Genomic DNA, 20,913 nt, shown 5'->3' with positions numbered 1-20,913 from the left:
ATGAAGTGCAGTTGCCGCATGGGTAGTGACCTTGTAGTGGTCGTAAAACTCTTTGGGATTGGTGTCTCAGGTCTGGCTGAAACAGAGAATGGACCAGGGACTCCTTGAGGTTCTTCCCTCTTTTGTAGTCAAAGTGAGGAGGTGGATCTTCTGGTAAATTCAATTTGACTATGTGCCAGTGTTTCCTTATGCTTTTCTTCATTTGTGATGTCTGTAGTCCATGTGTAATCACACATGTCAGCCGGTCTTCCTCTGGTGCGGCTTGTCGTGTTGTATTGTCTTGTTCCAATAGTATGTCTCTATTGGTGTGTAAAGCTCGTTTTTCTGCTTGTTTGAGTGTAGATGCTGGATATCCTCTGGTCTTGAGCCTGTTGAAGAGGTCTTGAGAGTGTTTCTTGAAGTCCTCTTTGGAAGTGCAGTTTCTCCTAATGCGTAAAAATTGACCATACGGTAAGTTGGCTTTTGTGTGACTCGGATGATTACTTGTGTGATGCAATAGAGTGTTGCGGTCGGTGGGCTTTCGGTATAGATCGCATTCTAGTCTTCCATCTTTGTGCTGGATCATCAAATCCAGGAATGCGATTTTATCAACACTGTGCTCCATCGTGGTGAATTGAATGTCTTGGTCACAGGTGTTGAGCCATTGCCAGAATTGTGTCAAATTGGTCTGGTCCCCTTTCCAAATGAAAATGACATCATTGATGTACCTATACCAGGAATTGATACACATCTTCCACTGGTTGGTCTGTGATAGTATGTATTTCTCTTCAAATGAGGCCATGAATAGTATTGCCATGCTCGGTGCAAATGCTGCCCCCATGGCCGTACCTTTTTTCTGCAAATACATTTGTCCATCAAAAGTGAGGTAGTTCTTGGTAAGGGCTAGGGTCATCAATTTGAGTATAAAATTGGTTGGGACCCTTTGTTGTAAGGTGTTCCTGATCAGCCATTCTCGCGTGCATTCAATGGCCGCTTCTTGGGGGATGTTTGAGTAGAGAGCTTTTATATCCATTGTGACTAGGATTACCTGTTTCAGGATTAAACTCTTTGCCTTCGAAGATCGTGATCGTATGTTTGGTGTCTCGTAGGTAGGTGTCTGTTCGCATGCTCAGTGGCTGCAAGAAGGTGTCTACGAACTTGCATAGAGGTTCCAAAACTGAGCCGCATCCTGACACTATCGGGCGTCCCGGTGGGTTGATGGGGTCCTTATGAATTTTGGGGAGGGCGTAAAAGCATGGTGTGCGTCCCCCCTTCCTGATCAGAAATGCTGCTTCTTTCTCGGTCACCCAGTCTTGTTGCATTGCATAGTCCACTGTCTCTGCAATCTCTTGCTCTAAGGTTTTGGTTGGATCATTGCGTAAAGTAGAGTAGCATTCTTGGTCTTCTAATATGGTAAGTACCATTTGTTTATACTGGGTTGTTGACATGATGACTATGCCCCCTCCCTTGTCTGCAGGTTTAATTATGATGTTCCTTTTCATTTGGCATACCCACATGTCGCCACAAATTTCATAGATGCGCTATACAAGACCAATGTGCATTAAATTACATGACCTTTAAATTGGGTATTAATAAGACTGTTTACAGCAAGATAAAAATGCAATATCAGTATTAAACTTGAAATAATACAGAAAGCAAAAGTACCACTGACTGGGCACTTTGTGAAAAACTATTGAACGATCATGTTGTACTTGTAATATGTAAGTTTGAATTCGGTGAAATTCAAGGTGTTGTAGATTGAACCTTGAAGATAAATCCTGAAGGGGAAACGTGAGTGGCGATGGCCGACTGTTCGTTTCTATTTTTATGCATTTTTTCAATAATTGATTTAAAGCTACAGCAACCAATGATGGAACCATTTTTTCACTGAAAAACATATAATAAAACACTCATAATGTATGTTTTTTTTAGGGTCTTTTTGCAACCCAAGGGGTGTATGACCACTGGACGCAAATTTTGTGCCTAAAGTTGCATAATGTCACCTTTTTAATAAATGTAAGCAGCTTAGTAAAATAAATAGTAAAATAAATATTGACTTTAACTTATTTGGCCTGCTGTCCCTTTTGTCTGTGCCCAACCGCCCCCTGCCCCCCATGTTGATTTATAGACACATCACTGTGTGATATTCCTGGTTGCAGCAGCCAAGGAATTCCACCTTCAATGCTTTCAGTAAGCAATGAACTTTTGCAATAGTGACCCGCCGACGCATGCGCACTACAACAGCGATCAACGTCTGCGCGTGACGTGCGGCGTTGTACTGAGGACAGCCGCTTGTCATTTGGCCCCTATCTTAGTCCTGGCTCTGCGCCGCAGGGTAGCAGAAACTCCATTGGAAGAGGTCGCTGCTTCCAGCGGCCAGTGCAGTTGTTCTCTCTGGTTTGTACGGCTCGCCACCCCTCCTCCCCCATATTGCACGGTGCGCCATGGATCACCATCAGTCGGGCAGCAGCAGTCGATACCAAGTGGTGAGTCATGGGGCCGGGGTATTTATTATATCACGATGTGGATGGACCGCATCGGCTGTGTTTAGGCATTCTACAGAGTCGGGGCTGGACCAGCGAACTGCCAGCTAAGGGCGGTGAGGTGGTAGCAGTTTTGATGATAGGACGTTAGAGGAATTAAAAGATAGGGAGGTGTGGCAGGGGGATGAAAGGGGGCACCCGAGAGATGGTGGATTTAGCTGTGTAGAACATTTTAAGGGAAAGATAGGGTTCAGATGGAGGACTGTGTTTCCGAAGCACTGACGGGGTTCAGAGGGATCCATAGGCGAGAGCAGAAGGAAGATATGGTCGCAGGTAACGTCTGACAACGTCCAGCCTACGGAATTGGAAAGGGGAGGTAGGAATCTGTGTGGGTTCAAGGGAGAGGCTTTATATCAGATTGTGGAGTAACATCCCCCTTTTGTGTCATTAAATCAGTTGACCCACTGGACACTCTCCACTTTCGCTGTGATCGTATGTGGGGCGTAGGCTTCAGAGTGTTGCTCGTTTACCTGCAACTCCCGTGACAGCAAAGATTTCCAGGAAACATCCAGCGGTTTTGTCCAACCCTTTCATTGAGAATAATATCAATTTTTGACTGTTTCTGGCAGTAGGGGGTTGAGATTATAGTTTTCTCGCGGAGTGTGTTGGCGTTTCAATACTTTTTACTTTGCGATCTTGCATTTAAGTGGTGGTTTTGTTTGTGGTTGTTTTCCTCAGTAGCACATTATTTACCCTCTCATGCAACAACTTCGGCTCTATATGGTTGGCTTGTTGGCTAGTTGCCCACACCCAAACAAAATTTTACCAACAACGAAAATCTAATTTTTGCATTAACTTCTCTATTCGTTTCCTCAAAAGAAAATAAACCAGTAAAAGGGCTGCTGTACATTTTCCATGGAACCGGAAGTGCTCTACGATGACACACTGTGTCTTCTCTGGGATATGCATTGCTAAAATCCTTCTTTGGCAGTGTGTTCCGTAAACCTATGTCCCTGCACAATGTTAACTGAACTAATGAGTGATCTCTTCGTCTCATAGCGCTTCTAGTTTCAAGTCTGTTAATGAACAGCACCTAGCTTTTGTCACTGGGAAGCTAAACTCGTAACGACTTTATTCCCCAATGTTGATAGCCTTTTGAGAGGAGACCTGATCTCACTGTGCTTGGCACTTTTTCACGTGAGTCAGAGATGGAGTTTGGTTTCAGGAACAGCAAGCATATTATGGCTCCAGGAACGTATTTATCTATAAATACGTATACACAAGCTGGTCGTACGTGTTCCTGAGGTATAATAGTTTATCTACTTTGTATTCTTATATTTGGTCAGCTGTAGGTCATACAAAGCTCATGGCTGTTTATTTCTTAAGTGAGAAAGTAGAGCATTTTAAAACAAAATGGTGGGCGGGGAACAGTGGAGTAGTAGCACAAAAGTACAGTCAAAAGTAATAGGAGGAGATGAGTAAACCTAACTACCTTGTTTCGGCTAGTCTTTAGATTTTGTTAGCCCTTGTGGTTACATACCATGCAGAAATGTTAGCTACACAAATGAAAGTAGCTACATTATCCCTTTTAGTAATTTGTTTTGTATGTAATAAATCATACGTACATTAACTAGTGCATATTAATGTTGGAGGGTTTGCATAATGTACATGTGCTGTATGATTATAGTCCGCAGTCTTCATGGTGTGTTAAATAACGTGATGCTGCATGCGCCCATAAAGGCCAAGTAACCTTTCTGTAGAAACCCCAGGGAGCATATGCGAATCCATAGAAAATCGGTATAGTGGCAGGCTCAACCCTAGCCACATTTCAAAGCTGACAGCGTGATATGTTTTGCTATGGGCCAGCAAGACTCTTCCTGAGATGAGGTATTGGCACACCACTAGATTGGTGACTTTTCTTCCCTCCCTTGTGTAAATCTCTTCTGTTCGAAAATGGGGAACACTTCGCATTGGGCTAAATGAAAGCATTACCAGCAAATAAGACAATGCAATCTGAGCCGCATGTAGTTGGAACAGGACTGCTTCATATGCTTCATTGAGCAGTACAATTAAGGTATGCATGCAGCAAATGTTCTGCATGATGTCTCCACGAGCAAAGGTTTGGTGCTGCATGCTGTCTATAAAACACAATAACAAGTTATATATATATATATATATATATATATATATATATATATAAAATTACATGGCCACGGTAGTGGCCATGTAGTTATGGTTAAGTTGGTGTTTCCATAGGAAGAGCACTTTTTGGGCGGCTTATAACTTCGCTCCCCCTGGACGAATCCTCACCAAACTTTGCAAAAAAAAGTATATGGCCCACTCTGAATTTTTTTGCAAAGTTTGGTGAGGATTCGTCCAGGGGGGGAAAAGTTACAGTGGGGGGGTCCCAAAACTTTTTTTTTTCCCATAGACTGAATGGGAAAAAACTTTGCGCACGGTTACAGTCCGAACTGCCGGACGGATTTACACCAAATTTGCGGCAGGAGCGGCGGCCTGGTCCCGAAAGCGTGCTTTTGCAAATTTGGTGTAAATCCGTCCAGTAGTTTTTATTAAAAAATGACCAAAATGTAAGGCAAAAAAATTTGTGATATCTGTGTTCGCTTCGCGGACGGACTTCCCTGTTCGCTCCGCGGACAGCACCCCGATTGGCCCATGGCCTTGCGTCATGTCCGCAGACATGTGACGTGTTCGCTGATTGGACGGCGAGGGGTGTGGAGCGCGTCAGATTTTCTGTGGCGCCCGCCATCTTGTATTCGCCGTCGACCGCGTACAGCGCGGTGAAACGTGGATAAAAAATTGTATTTAGTGCCCTGTGTTGGTGTGTAAGAGTGTTTGGGTAGGGTGGGGGAGTATGAGATGGGTTCAATGTTTTTTTTTTTTTATGTGCTAGATGTTTTTGTTGCGTTCGATTTGTCCGCGGAGAACACGGCTGTTCTGACATTTTGTAAATAAACTAAATGGTGGGGTGTTTAGAGGACGGAGTATGTGTCATTTTTGTTCGCAAGGAAGGTAAAAATTAGCCATGAAAACTCGCGGTGTACTTAATTGTTCGTAAATACACAAACTGGGGGTGTCCTTAAGACGCCGTCCGTATTGTAATCTGTCTAGTTAAATGTGTTCTAAGAACACTCGCGGTGTCCCAAAATGGTTGCAATTACACAAAATGGGGGTGTTCTGAGAACGTTGTTTGTATTGTTCGTTGTCAGGGTGAAAGTGTTTTAAGACCACTCCTTTTGTCCGCTAATAGTACAATTTCCTATGGGCGTCAACCGACTTTTTGTCCACTAAAGAAACGATAAAGCCGGGTGGTGTGCGCCGACATTATGTGATAATCCTATGACTGGCGCTATTGACCTGGCTGACTTGCTTTTGCAACACTAAATCATATCTCCCGCCACTAAGCCTGATATTATCAAAGCATTCATATTCCATGCCTCTCTCCGTGACGTTACAGGGTGCGTCATCAAACGCACCCAGTCCTCTCCAGTCCTAAGTGACTTTACACAGAACCCGGAAGACAACACATATTATGTCACAACACAGCGCACCATAATTCGGAATATCATACAGTGATTTAAAAGCAAAGAGCAAGATTGTACATTTGGTAAAGTACATTTATTTCACATGAAATGTTTAGTGAATATTCAGCGATTTTGCTATTGTCTCTGCTGTCGATCAGCAAAAGTTTATTTTGAGCCACGCGTTGTTCCTTTGCGGTAGATAGGCTGTTGGTTTATGATAAAAGCAGTAAATGGTTGCTCTGATAATCGGAAGGTTGCTCCAAAAACGAGCCATTAGACCACCCTATTGGTTGGTATGTTGTTTGTAGCCGCTAGTACTGCGTAAGGGTCCTTGGCGATTGTCCCATAAAATGGTGAGGGTCATGAAGTTGCATATTTGGACCTGCACCTGGCAGTTGAAGACCCCATCTGCTGGAGTCTGTAAATTGTGACGTAGGCAAAATGGGGCCACATACCTGTTCTAAAAAACATAAATTAGTCTCACCAGCTGATCTTCATTAAAAATCATCATTTTATTTATTAGGGCGTGAAACTATTTGCTATCGAAGATAGTGCAACAGAGTATGTTAATAATAAAATAATATTTTCTCATTCATATAGCGCTAAGAACCGTGAGGTATCTAAGCGGTGCTTATTATTAACCACGGTGTGTGGTTCTCATTTATCGACCATGGAAGGATGAACGGCTGAGTTTGGCCTTGCCGGGATTCGAACTTGCGTTAGCAAGCTGTGCATGGATGTCAAAGCAAGCGTTGTACTCGCTGTGCCATTTGACAGGCTACAGTGAAGCGGCACAGCGAGTAGAGCGCTTGACCGCCTATAGACCGGTTACATTATTTCTATTAACCCACCCTGTGTCGTCTGCCTTTTTCAGAGCCCCCTAAACAACAGGGGATCAATTTGGCGGTGATAGTGCGCAGTAGAAAACATTATGCCACTTTCAACGAACATGTTCAACTTGAGCGATCTTTAATGCTACGCTATTGTAATTATATTTGGTATAAAATAATCTAAAGGGTTACTTACAGTACAATTGCAATTTCCATTGTTAACGAGTGGTGCAGTCCCAAAATACGACTCCGCGTGTGCCAACGATCTTTCGCATAGTGATATAATATATAAAAGTGGTTTTGTTTCATAAATTTCATCCTTATCTTCTCTTACGTTTTAGCAACACTCCTTCAAGAGAAGTCTTTCATCACAATCTGTCTGTCAAGGTCAAAACACAATACAACCTTATAGTCTGCTTCGTGAGCCTCTCCAGGGCCCGAGAAAAAAATGGAAGCAGCTGACCTTCACTGTGAACGAGCATAAATTCTTACTTTGCAACAATATGTGTAAAGTCATCTGTAGAAGTTGGTTTTTGCACGCCATGTTTGTATATTTTTTGCGTGATATTAAAAAAAGTTTGTTTAAAGGACGTTATGGTTTTAAGTACAGCCGAAAGACCCCTGAAAATCTCAAGTTATGGTAAGCTATGAAAAATAACTCGCGCCACCACCGTGCACTGCTAAGACTAACACCCAGGACATCAAAGATGACATCACAAATATCATTGATGAAATCACTGATGACATCACATGTGTATGTACTTTTCATGGAATTTGTGTACTAGGGATTTTTATTATAATGTTGCGAAAAAAGTGTCAAGGATATTGCAATAAATATCATACCGTTATTAGTGCTTTGAACGATGCATTGATATAAATAGCATTGTATTATGGGATTCTATCTAGAATACTGAGCTACTAATGGAGAAACATAGCATTGTGTGCAGAGTACAAGATGAAAGTATAATTTTTTTAATGTTAATATGTTGAATAATGAAATAATTGTCCTGAAATGTTTGAAAATTCACAAAATGGGGGTGTTCTGAGGACGTTATTCGTATTGTGTGATTGCTTAGCTGTATGCAATGAGGGAATGGCACAGAGAGTAAAGTGGACGCCGTCCGCGGACACCGCGGCTGTTCGTGGACAGGGCGTGCTACATCCGGGTTTTTCCAGGAAATCCAACATGGAAAGAAGACTGTACGGATCAGCCAATCAGATGTCGAGGTTGTGGATTTGTGTTGAAAGAGACTGTGTGTGGTGAAGATGGCAGAAGTGGAGAAAGTCAGGGTGTTGGTGCTCGGAGATATGTTTGTGCATGGTTTACAGCAGTACGCTGAATGCAGGCATGTTGCAAAGAACTTTGATGTGAAAGGAGTGGAGGTGGTGTGGAGCACTGTGCCTGATTGCAATGTAGAGGGAATTGTACAAGTTTGTGAGGATATGGCCACGATGAACAGTCCGCATGTGGTAGTTTTGCACTATGGTGCTTTCCATTTGGGCAACGTCAGTGCCCCTACTTTGTTGGCTGATTTGGAACGCTTGGTTCAAGCCGTAATGAAGATCCTTCCAAATGCAAAAGTAATTTTTTCTGGATTACTACCTAGGGCAATATGGGACAAATAGTTCAGTTTTTTGTCCTCAGCAAAACATTGCCAGGTGTGTCATCAATCGAGGCATGTGTGCCTTCATGCTTAGAGCTGGTAAGGTCTTCTGTAACAATGATAATATTGATGCCAGTAATGCTGTTAATTTTAAAGAAGATGGCATTTCTTTATCTTTTACGGGAAATGCCTTTCTATTTTGGAATGTAAGGGTTGCTTTGGAGAAGGTTATGTAAAGATTTTAGGAGTAAAGTAAGAAAAAAAACAAGAAAAAAAATACAAAATAACAGGTGTCTGTCAAGCATCTGTAAAAAAAAAAAAACGGCTCTTTTCAGAGCCAACTTCAAAGGGGAAACGGGTCACAATATTTAAATTTACATTCACCACGCTCAGATTTTCGGTATGTCCGCGGACATGAAAATCACTACGAGGGGGTTAGTATGTTCTATGTTACATGTATATGAAGTCAGGGATATTATGGTTAAGTTGTGCTACTAAAAACATATGAAATTCAGTGAAAAACTTTGTTAAAGGGACGTTATGGTTCAAAGTAAAACCGAAAAACCCCTGAAATTCGGCAGTTATGGTAAGATAAGCAACCATAACTTGCGCCGCCACCGTGCACTGCTAACACTAACACCCAGGACATCAAAGATGACATCACAAATGTCATTGATGACATCACTGACATCACATGTGCATTTACCTTTCCTGAAAAGTCTGTACAAGGGATTCTTAGTGTAATGTTAATTAAAAAAGTGTCAAAGATTATTGGAATAAATATCAAGTGCTAATCAGTACATTAAGCTATGCATTGATATGAATAGCATTCTATTATTAACTTCAATCCAGTATACTAAGGTACTCATGTAGAAACATAGGCATTGTGTGCAGCATACATGATGGAGGTGCAATATTCATAAGCTTGCCATGTTGAATATTGAAATGATAACTGTTTTCATATTAGAGTTTTGCGTACAGTGAAACTTGTGATAAGTAGGTAATAAAACCCACTTACTACATAATTGCATTATTATACACAAATCACAAAGAGACAACACCACATACAAATATGAATATACACAACGGAATTGAAGTAGGAAAAAGAAACAGCAATAGTAGCAGAAAGTGTTCATAACCTAACTGATTACCTTTATGGAGAGAAATTATTGCTCTGTTTCAAGGCTGTTACTTACCCTATCTATATATATCACATGATGTGTATGGACCCTAACGAAAATACTGTGAGTACAACATATAAAAATATGAGCATATACAGGGAAAGTACAGTAATAAAAAAACATCAAAAGTATCAAAGTGCTGATAAATCTACTGATAATTTTAATGCACAAAAAGGATTGCTGTCTTTCAAGGTTGTGACTTCTCCTATGTATATGTTTCATATGATATGACTGGACCATAAGGGAATTATTCTAAGAACATACTTGAAGGATAAGTCTACGAATATAGTAATTTACAATTTTTAGTTCCTTGAAGAAATTCATGTGGCCTAGATATGTCAGGAAAGGAAAAAAGGGAGAGCCAGCCACGTGATGTCATCAGTGATGTCATCAATGACATTTGTGATGTCATCTTTGATGTCCTGGGTGTTAGTGTTAGCAGTGCACGGTGGCGGTGTGAGTTATGGTTGCTTATCTTACCATAACTGCCGAATTTCAGGGGTTTTTCGGTTTTACTTTGAACCATAAAGTCTCTTTAACAAAGTTTTTTTTCACTGAATTTCATAGGTTTTTAGTAGCGCAACTTAACCATAACGTCCCTTTAACAAAGTTTTTTTTACTGATATATATCAGTAAGTATTGAAATTAATGTTGGTGATTAGCACTTAATTTTTCAGACAGAAATGGACTGATCCACATGGAAGGTAGTAGAGCTCGGGTATCACCTGGCACTTGTGATTTGTCTTCTGCTGCCCCGTTTTTATAACCTTTGTGCAGTTAAGAAATGTATTGTTTGTTCTGGAGGCACCAACCATCTACTTCTTGGTATATGATGTTTAGTTGGTGACTATGATCTCAGGGTGACGAATTTTAATCCTTATTCTACTCACATACTTATAGTGTAATTCATCGAGAAATTGCTTTATTTTTCTAGATTACAAAATCAAGGTTTCACATATCACCAGCGCACAATGTCGATTGTGCAATCCAGGAAGTGAAAGGCTTTGGGAGGAGGAACAATAAGTGGGGGAAATGAACTGGAGACTGGTGGGCTTAAGGGTGAGGGGCAAGAGAGAGTGCTGCAGTTTCTTCCATATAATATTAGAAGGGGAGGGGGTGGGGCTCGCTGGTGCAGTGCTTTAAGTGGAGTAAGAAATTGAGTGGGGCCTCATTTGGGGGCATAGCTTGCTTGATGGGCGTGGCCTAAAGAAGAACATGCAAAAATGCACAGGGGTGGTCTGGCCATCGTGTCTGTGGTTGCCACATTAGAAAATGAACTACAGGTTTCCTGCATCAGTTATTGTAGGTGCATTAAACAAGAGACCTGGGGCGTCATTACGACTTCCCCGTTCTGGAAAAAAACCCAGAAGAAATGCTGGTAATACCAGCACTGGTATGTTTTCTGGACCAGGTAACTGCGAGTTTGACGGTGGGGGCAGAGAGCTACTGGCAGGTTAGGCCAGCCATAAACTCAGGCCCCTACCGACAAATAAATGCCAGTCAACGGGACTAGTACTACCGGTGTCAGTGATTCCGGCAATCCCATCCCATGTAGTCCTATGGGACTCCCTGGAATGGGAATTTACTGCCGTCTCCACCACCCATAATATCGAGTTTAAACCGGGATCTTGGGTGGTGGAGATGGTAGGGGCAGTTTCCCGCTATGGTATGGTGATGTTTATTTGTAAAGTGCCTATACACAATGCAAGTGTTTCAAAGCGTTCAAGGAGGGAGGGAACAGGGGTTGAGGGGGAACAGTCACTCGGAGCCCTTGATTGCTGAACGATGCAAGTCTGCACAGGCAGGGTTAAGTGCATATAATAAAATTAACAGTGTAGATGACAGCAAATAGGGCTGACAACGATTCTGCAGTTTTTCCAAGTGCATTGAGGCACCGCCATGCAAGGAGGGCAGACCAGGGAGATAGACGATCTTCAAGGCATGGTATGTTCAGATCGTGCAAGCGCACAGACGTACAGGAGATGGGAGTGGAGCGGGGGAGGACAAGTTCGTCAGAAACCGGGGTAAGTGCTGAGAGATGCCACTCTCATGGGTCATTGGATCAAGTGCAGTAGCGCTAAGGCAAATGCAGGCCCTGAGGCAGTCCGAGAGGACTGACGAGGGTGCCAGGGACTTGTGAGACTCTGAGGTACACCCGGTGGGCAGTCAGTAAGCTGTGTGGGAAAAGAGGGAGAGAGTGGATAGAGAGGTTATCAAGGGAGAGGGAGAAGGAGGAGGAGAAGAGGAATGTCTTGAGGAGTTTCCAGAATTTAAGTAGATCCGGCTCAAGATGGAGGGCACCAGGGAGGCTACTCCAGAGGCAGGCCCCTGCAGAGGATCTCTGTTTGGAGAACCGGCTCACACGCAGAAGGTTGGAGGTAGATGAGTGGAGGACTCGGGAAGGATTTATTTAGGTAGGCATCATTGCAGATGGGAAGGACAGAGGCCCCAGAAAGCCTTGTGGACAATGCAGAGGGTCTTGAACTTGATCCTTGCAGCCACGGGGGTCTTGAACTTGATTCTTGCAGCCATGGGGAGCCAGTGGAGGGATTTCAGCACCAGAGAGATGCAGTCCCTGGGCTTGAGGCCAAGGATAAGTCTTGCGGTTTTGTTCTGCATGAGTTGCAGAGGGTGCAGAGCAGAGGCGGGGTAGTTGAGAAAGAGGCTGTTGCAGTAATCCGGCCTTGAGAGAACCATCCCGATGGAATTACCGGTGGGATACCGGGAAACTCGTAATGAGCCCTCTGGTCTCAGTTTTGATTTTTCACTCTGACTTTTCCTCATCACTGTAAGATCTTGTTGAAATTGTCAAAATGTCATGTTCTCTGATGCATCACTCACTTTGTCACTTAAAAATACTATCTCATTGCCAGCTACTATTGTCATTTGCTGTATTTGAATCTGTGTCCTTTCATTGTTAACTCAATAGGGTTTGTAATCGTTTGTGTGTCCCCAAGGCTATTAGTGGGCGGGTGCTAGCTGGGCCGAGCACCGGCAGGCTCAGAACTATAGTTCTGAGGCGGGGCCCTGCAGGGGCACACTGATGTGGACAAGGCTTTTTTTCTAAAGCCTGAAGCTCCCACTCATATGTGAGAGCTTCAGGCTTTAAAAAAAAACCTTTTCTCTGTAACAGTGGTGCTGGAACCTGCAAAGCATCCCTTTAATCAAGAGATGCCTGTGGTCCGGTGAGTCCACTGAAAGCCGATGCCCCTCTTTTTTTTTTTCTTCTAAAGCTTGACGCTCCCCTAGGGGGGAGAGGGCTATGATGTCTCCAAAGCACTGCCTGGCAGGTGTGCCTGTAGCCCAATAAGCCGGGGCTTGTCAAGGGGGCATGGCATAATGAGCCAGCTGGTGCCCTGCTGTTAGTCCACGCCCCCTTGATGACCCCCAGGCTCATTTTCCCATGCCACTTGAGGCACTGCATCCCTTCAGCAGCAGGACATTTCTTGTTTCTCATACAGACATGTCTGTCGACTTACACAAAGGTCAAAAGCTGTGGGCTCAATCCTCCCTAGTGTACCACTTGCCTGCCCTCATGCTCACGCCCAGCCAGAACATCTCATCGATACGTGTACCATACCATCATCCCTTTGCCTCCGAGGGTCACCATCGCAACTCAGTCGCGTCGCACCCGATTGGCTGGCCACTGATCTAACATACCAGGTGCCGACAGGTGAGGAAGCCGGCCCACGCAAAGGCCCCTGTCTGAGCCTGTCCGGGGCTAGGAGGGTTCTGAGGGCCGATCCCTCCTTTTTGCCCCTTCAGCAAACCATGGAACCATGCAGTCTGTTACCCCCACGAACTTGGGCCTCTGCCACTCTGCACACCGAGCAAATTACCTTTGAGTAATGGCTGGACATTGTCATTGCCTCTTCACTAACCCTAATAACTATTGAATCAAGGTGTGCCTACACCATTCTGCGTTCTTGCCTTCCTTATCCCATTTACTCCTTCTTTCACCACCTTCTGTCCTTTGGAAAATTAAAACCTGGTGTGTGTTTTTGATCATCTGCAGCCCATTTTGCATTGCGTTTTCTGTCTCTCTTTTTTTTTTTTTTTTGCAAAATCAAAACCTGTGTGCGTGTGATCATCTCTGCACCCCATTTTGCATTGCATTGCAAAATCACGCCTGGTGTGATCATCCCTGCGCCCCATTATGCATTGCATTGTATTGTCTGTCTTTTTTGCAAAATCAAAGCCTGGTCTGCGGTATTGAAGCAATCAGTGTATCTGTTCTCTTGTTTGCCTTGGCTACTAGGCTGCCTGGTGAGTTTGTGCTCGGATTGTGCTGTGCAGCCCCACTTCTCTTCTTCCAACTATCCTCTACTGCACCCTATGGCACTCGATATCTCCTCTAACTGCCATACTATATCCTATCCTCCCTCTCTCACAAAGTCTGGAAGAAACAGGTTTAAAAAAGACATCCTGGATTCCAAGATGGCCACCGGGGAAGAGCACCGTGAACGATGCTCTCCTGAACCTCGGGGCTTCAATTATTGTTAGCTCGGCACTTTCGCCATCCCCAGGCACCACAAGCGCTGGGAAAAGACCCCGTGGAGCTGGGGATCAACTTGCTTGACCCCCCGACACCCTCTTGAAGAAAAACGCCTTCAAAGATCTGAGGCGCGCTGTCGGAGCAGTTGCCTGCAGAGCTTAATCATTAGCCAGGCTGTAGATCTCCAAGCAGATTCCCTGGGGGGAACCAAGAACACCCCAGGAAATAACCTCCTACCTTACGGTCAGCGGGGCAACTTGAGGACATATAACGCCTACAGAAGAGAGAAGAGCCCAACGCCTCCCCTCACACAGCAAAACCCATATAAGATGTTCAAATTCAGATGAGCAATCAGGTGCACATTGGGAAACGCCCGCTAAAACTGGCCCTTTTTAAATCGCTAACCTCAGACATCTGTTGTGTACCTTCATCATGCGGCCTTGTTCATCTCGAATAACACACGGAGGCCGGTTATGCATCTGTACTCGTTTATTGCTACATATCAACTGCTTGCGCTTTTCTCGTTTATTTCTCCATCCCCATTCTAGTTCTATGCCTTTGCATTCTACATTCTGCAAGCCACAACAGCATCCACTCTGGGAACAAGCTCTCCTTCCAGAACGAGGTGAATTACAGGACATTTGGGGAGGACCAGACCATATACATAGGGAAAAATAACTAGCGATCCTGGTTTTGGCAAGAAAGACTCCCGGAAAAGGCGTCTTTAGAAGGAAAAGGGGCAATAGAAAATGTCTAATGCCAGGGGAAAAGATCCAACGCCAGCTTCAAAAGGCCCCAGGAAACCACCGGAGAGCAGCCTCCAGAGGATGTGGGGGTAAAGAAGTTTGCTCCCCCCACAGGCAACACAACCAGCCCAGGAACAAACAGACCAGGGAGAATCTCAAACAGAAGATGGCCAAGACCAAAATGTGATGCAAGTACTACGTAAACGATACTTTAGCGACTTTGGGGACAGAATCGCAGATACGGTCCAGAAGCATATGACCAGCATGCTAGATGACCTGGCGTCGGCGCTTCAGTGTTATGAATTATGGTATGCTTTGCAGATAGGTAATTTTGTTTACAGTAAGGGTTGATTCACTGAACCCTCACCTGGAGATGGTGGGTACCAAGGGGAGTAATTGGGAGCCTTCCCAGCTCCACTTCTGGCCCTGAGAAGTAGAGACAGGGACAAAGTTGGGGATACCCTCCTGGGGAAGAAAACCTGTGAGTGTGGATCAGGGATGGATGTCCTGAAGATCGATTTCCTAACTTTACACGTAGTGCAGAGAGAATAAAGTCTTCAATGTCCAGGCCAACTCGCAGGTAGGGATAAAGAAGAGAAACAAAGATTTAGTGTTTACATTAGTTATCGTCAGGTCAGAGAGGGTGAGATTAAGTTAAGCATAAGAGCCTCAGGAGATGTTAATTACTGGGTTTACCTTATTGAAAGAACTCCGTACCTCTCTCAATCCGCTCTATACCTACCTTTTCCTCCTTCCCTGAAATCTCTCCTTCTCCATTCCCCGCCATGAAACCTTCCCCACCTCTCATTCTCCCCTTCCCTCCCCTCCCTCATTTTCACCCTAATACCCCTTCTGTTTCTCTCCTCCTTCCCTTCCTCACCCCTTCTCTCTTCCCTCACAGATTAATTGCTCTACTTACTGTTGTATTGGTTTGATTTTGATTCATGATTGTAAATTGCTTCTACTGTTATAATGTTCTATGTATTCTGTTGTTTTAATGTAAAGCGCTTTGGATTAAAGCGCTATATAAATACAATACTCTCAAGCTTAGAAAGATGGGTGGTGCATGTGTTGCGCAAATCAGGAATGCGATGAACCAGTTGCATAATGTAAAAAATCGATGCATGAGTTGCGATTGAAGTCGGGAACTTGTGGAAGTAAAGGGCTGAATTCCTTTATGCCGGTACTGCTTACTAATAGCGAGAGTTTCCTACACTTGTATGCCGGCAAGTTAAATTCAAACGAATGCCGTTCTATAAACGTGAAGGTTTTAGAATTTTCCCACACATGGAATGAATAAAGGAGTTTACGCACACTGGGCGCGAAGGATTCAATTATTAGTTCACACAGTGATCTCCGAATGCCTTCCGTAAGACGCACTGAGCGGAAATGCCACCAGCGGTAATAACCCGGGAATGAGGGTTAGAATGGAGATGGTCAAATGCAATAGTATACAAAGTGTTGATGTCACACCAAGCATGTTTATGAAATGGCGTGTTCGGTTAGCGCGGCAGAAGCCATGATGCTAACGAGATGAAGTACAGGGAGATGAAGGCAAAAGAAAGATGGGGAAGGGGGGAGTCGAGAAGAAAGAAAGAAAGAATGGGAGCACTTGCTCGGTCCACGGGTCTGGCAGCTAGGAAGCTGTCAAATTCAAAGTAACGTGAGGTCAGCAGTTAGTGGATTGTATGTAAGGAGGAGACTAGGTGGCCATATTGAAAACGACTAGACCAGCAATAGTGAATGGAAGCATTGGGCCACTGAGTTGCCATGTTGGTGTGGGGGGATGAAGGGTATTACCTATGTATTTTCCACTTCTTCCGTATGGAATAACGATGTATGACGTTCGGGAGATTAAAAGCTATGTGAATAAAATGGAGTAAAGGGTGGATATAAATGGAAAGAGCAATACAAGAGGTGACTGAGGACTCTAGGAATACCAATACCAGTGTTGAACAATTGGCAACTGCAACCCACAACCTGGAGCTCAAGACCAAGGACCTAGAAAATAGATCAAGGAGAGCAAACCTACGAATAAAAAATTTGTCAGAGGATGTCCCTGATGAAGACTTGGAAACGGTGGCGAGGGGCGTCTTTGTGGATCTTCTAGATGCAGAAGGTAATCCAGAAGTTAGGATTGAAAGGATCCATAGAGTGGGTCCCTGAAGAATGGAATCGGGGGCACGACCCAGAGATGTGGTGGTCGCCCTCCAAGATAAGACTAAAGAACAAATCCTGCAGACAGGTCGGAAAGTGAAACAAATAACATACAACGGGTCAGAGATAGCACTTTTTCAAGACTTGTCCCAGATTACATTGGTAAAAAGGAGGAAAATGGCTCCGGTTTTGGGGACCCTTGGGGACAAGGAGATTAGATATTGCTGGACATTTCTGTTTGGACTGGTGTTCAAGGGGCAGGGCAAGCAATTTAGGATCACATCTATGGAGGAAGGAGGAAGCACAAGACCCAGGACCCCCCACCTCACCCCCCAATCAAAAGGACAAGGCAGCCACAGAACTTGGGAATGGTCGACAGTCGCACAACCCAAGAGAAACAAGAAGGGGGGTACCAATCCCACTAAAAGGCCCTGCTATTTAATAAGGTCAGGAGAGGAGGTAAACAACTGCAAAGCAGAGGAAATCTAGAGAAGATCTAAAAGGTACAAGGTCGATTGGAATAGCAAGCCTGGGGAGGCCGAGCAATGGGGAGTTCACTGGACGTCCAGAGGGGAAAGAGGGGTTAGGGGTGGAATCGGGAATGGGTTGGGGGGAACCCGCTGATGCTCAAGTTGGGTTGGATAATGGTTCAAATCCTGAGAAGGGGATTCGGGGGGGGTGGGTTGAGACTGGTTGAGTACACCCAGTTTAGGGGGAGGAGGTGGGAGTGGAGGGAGATGAGGAGGGGAGTGGTGAGCATGAGGGATGGGGAGTGAGGGAGGGGGGAGAGGGCGTCCGACCAGGATTTGATGAGGAGCTACAGAATTGAGGCCCATCCGTACAACAATGGATAGCCATAATAATTTAACCATTATATCGTTGAATATTTAGGGAGTAAACTCACCCTAAAGAGGAAAAAATCAGAAAGTTCCATGGGAGGGACAGACCCGACACAATAACACTACAAGAGACTTGTGTACAGAACCGGGATAGGGAACGACTGAGATTACATCAGTCCAAAGATAAAAGTAAGAAAGGGGGAGTTTTGATCGCCCTATGAAATAACCTGGACCATACGGTTACGGACACAAACGGGGCTACCCAGGGGAGATACCTATCTGTGAAACACAAGGGAAGGCTTCACTGTAGCAACCATGTATGCCCCAATCAAGGGACAAGACGCCTTCACTCAGCAGGCCTTGGTCAAAATTGAGAAATTTGCAAAGGGACCCATAATCTTGACTGGGGATTTTAATATGGCCAGGGACCCTGAGAAGGATAGATCTACGAAATCCAGGCGAAACCCTTGAAAGAACTGGCTGAGAAAGTGGAGAGCGTAGCGCTAGTGGACATATGGAGGGCAAAGGAAGGGATCAAGGAGGGTACACTTTCTTCTCCCATGTTCACCATTCATAATCGAGAATTGATTATGCCTGGTCCTCCTGGCTACTTCTAGGAAGGGTAAATACTATTGAGGTGGGGGCAATTATTCTTTCAGATCATGGCCCCCTGACTATGACTATTGCTAGAAGGCTGGGCCCTAAAGGACTTTGGAAATGGAGATACCACGCCTCTTTGTTTAAGGATGAAACCCGGAGGAAAGAATTGGTGGAGATGATCCGAAAGATACGTCCTTGCAGATGAGGTGGGATGCTTTTAAGGCCACCATCAGGGGGGACATTATTGCTGTTAATGCCTGCAGGGATAGGGAAATATGGCCTATAGAAAAAGAGCTAGAAGAAAAAATGGCTCCTGCCCTGGCTTATTTCTGAAATCACTCCTCCGCCACTGGAGTCTTCCCATCTCCCCTGAAGCACTCCCTTATGGACCCTCTTCTTAAGAAACCCTCTGCAGATCCCTCCTGCCCGGCTAACTATCGCCCAATCTCCATCACTCCCTTCCTTGGCAAACTCCTGGAGAAACTGGCCATCTCCCATTTTAATCTCCACACCGAATCTGTTGGTTGTTCAGGGCTGCCAGAAGCACGGAAACTGCTCTCCTGAACATCCGTGAAGACCTGCTCTCCAACCTTGATTCCAACACCCCGTGTGTCCTCATCTTGCTTGATCTCTCTTCTTCCTTTGACACTATCAACCACGCCATCCTGCTCAACCGTCTCCGTGATAACTTGGGTATCACTGGACAGGCTCTGGCATGGCTGACTTCTTTCCTCTCCGACCGACCCTCCCAGGTCCAACTTGGGTCCTTCCTCTCCGATATCTTTTTCTCTACATGTGGTGTCCCCCAGGGATCTAACCTCTCTCCCTGGCTGTTCAACCAATACCTCGCACTCCTTGCCCACCACATCGCTGCTCTCTGCCCCAATTTTCAGTGCTATGTGGATGATACCCAGCTCATTTTCAGGCTACCCTCGGCCTCCTCCCCTCCTTCACTCATCTGACTGTCGTGTCTGCTATCCAGTAGGGGTGTGCCGCCAATGACCTCTGCCTTAATGCCAGTAAGACCGAGATTCTATTCATCAGCACACCCTCTCCCTCTTTCCCTGCATCTCTCTGGCCCGCCTCTCTTGGCCCTCTTCCTGCTCCCACCTGCAAGGCTGAAAACCTTGGGGTCATCTTCGACTCCACACTCTCCTTCTCTCCTCACATCTCCGACGTCTCTTAAGAAGTCACACTACCAGCTACACCTCCTTGGAGGTATTCTTCCTATCCCCTCCTTCCCCCAGAAGCTCACTGTCTCCAGAGCCCTTGGTTCTCTCTAAGCGGGACTATTGCAACAACCTCTATCTAAACCTGCCTGCCTCTATTCTCCGCCCTCTGCAACTTATTCAAAACCGGACTGCGAGACTTGTCCTTGGCCTCAAGCCCAGGGATCGTATCTCTCCAGGACTGAAATCTCTGCACTGGCTCCCAGTGGCTGCAAGGATTAAGTTCAAAACCCTCTGCATTATCCACAAGGCCTTCTGGGGCCTGGGGCTGCATTACCTTCAACTCTCTCTTCCTAAATGCCTTCCTGTTCGGGGTCTTCGCTCATCGGCCTCCAACTCCCTCAGAGTCAGCTGCTTCTCCAAGCAACGAGTTGGTGGTCGATCTCTCTCTTCGGCAGGTGCCTCCCTCTGGAACAGTCTTCCTGCCTCCCTAAAACTTGAGGAGAACCATCTCCGGTTCTGGAAACACCTCAAAACCTTCCTCTTTGCTTCTGCTTTCTCTGCCTCTCTGCCCTGCTGAAATCCCCGGCCGATCTGCACTGGTTACCTGGCCACCCTTTCTGTTCTTGGGGCCAGGTCCCGCCGTTGCACTCCTGCCCTGCCTCCCTGGCAACCCCGCACTTAGGGACTGGTTTTCTGTATCCCTACAGTCCCCCCTACCAGCACTTACGTCTGCTCTACCTTGCACTTGCCACCATCAGGCCGCTTTTACCTATCGTATTTATTCTTTTATCCCATGTACTGCACTCCCCCAACCCCCCCTCCCCCCACCACTCTTCCTTCCCCCAGGCACTTTTCCTTTTCTCCCTACCCTTGCGCGATCTGAATGACACCTGGCCTAGTAGGATTGTTGTCTGTCTTTCCACTGTTTTCCCTCCCCTGCCCCGTCTCGCCTTGAAACACTTGTGTATAGGCGCGTTATAAATGCCATATCATATCAATGGCTAAAATGTGAGTAGGAGTGAGTGGGGAAATAAGAAGAGAGTATAGAGCCATTAAATGTCAATTGGAAATTATCCAGGCTAAGGCAGTGGAAAGATCCCTGCAAATCTTAAGACAAAAATATGACATTAACGCAAATAATTCCGATAGACGTCTGGCCAGGATGTTGAGAAAGGAAGAGAAGGCTAAGATCATTTTAAATATTAAAACGGAGGGTGGTGGGGGTGGTGCGGGGGGTGGGGGGAACCAGCGAAGACACCAATGACATAGCCCAGTAATTTGCAAG

General features: G+C 45.2%; 1 protein-coding gene across 2 annotated transcripts in view; it reads left to right on the top strand.

Annotated features, from left to right (window-relative positions):
- Positions 1-2,213: 2,213 nt before the first annotated feature.
- NDFIP2 (Nedd4 family interacting protein 2) overlaps positions 2,214-20,913 on the top strand; it is a 693,434-nt gene continuing 674,734 nt past the window's right edge. Inside the window, exon 1 of one of the 2 annotated variants that reach the window (XM_069639897.1) lies at positions 2,214-2,465. In XM_069639897.1, the coding sequence (XP_069495998.1) occupies positions 2,424-2,465 (42 nt within the window). In that variant the 5' untranslated portion in view covers positions 2,214-2,423. The remainder of the gene's footprint in view (positions 2,466-20,913) is intronic. The other variant, XM_069639898.1, reaches the window with a different exon arrangement.

This window comes from Ambystoma mexicanum, chromosome 7q (assembly GCF_040938575.1).
Source record: "Ambystoma mexicanum isolate Mex_15411 chromosome 7q, UKY_AmexF1_1, whole genome shotgun sequence".
Taxonomy (NCBI): Eukaryota; Metazoa; Chordata; class Amphibia; order Caudata; family Ambystomatidae; genus Ambystoma; species Ambystoma mexicanum.
Note: the sequence above shows the minus strand (reverse complement) of the source record. Positions and strands in the feature narration are given on the sequence as shown.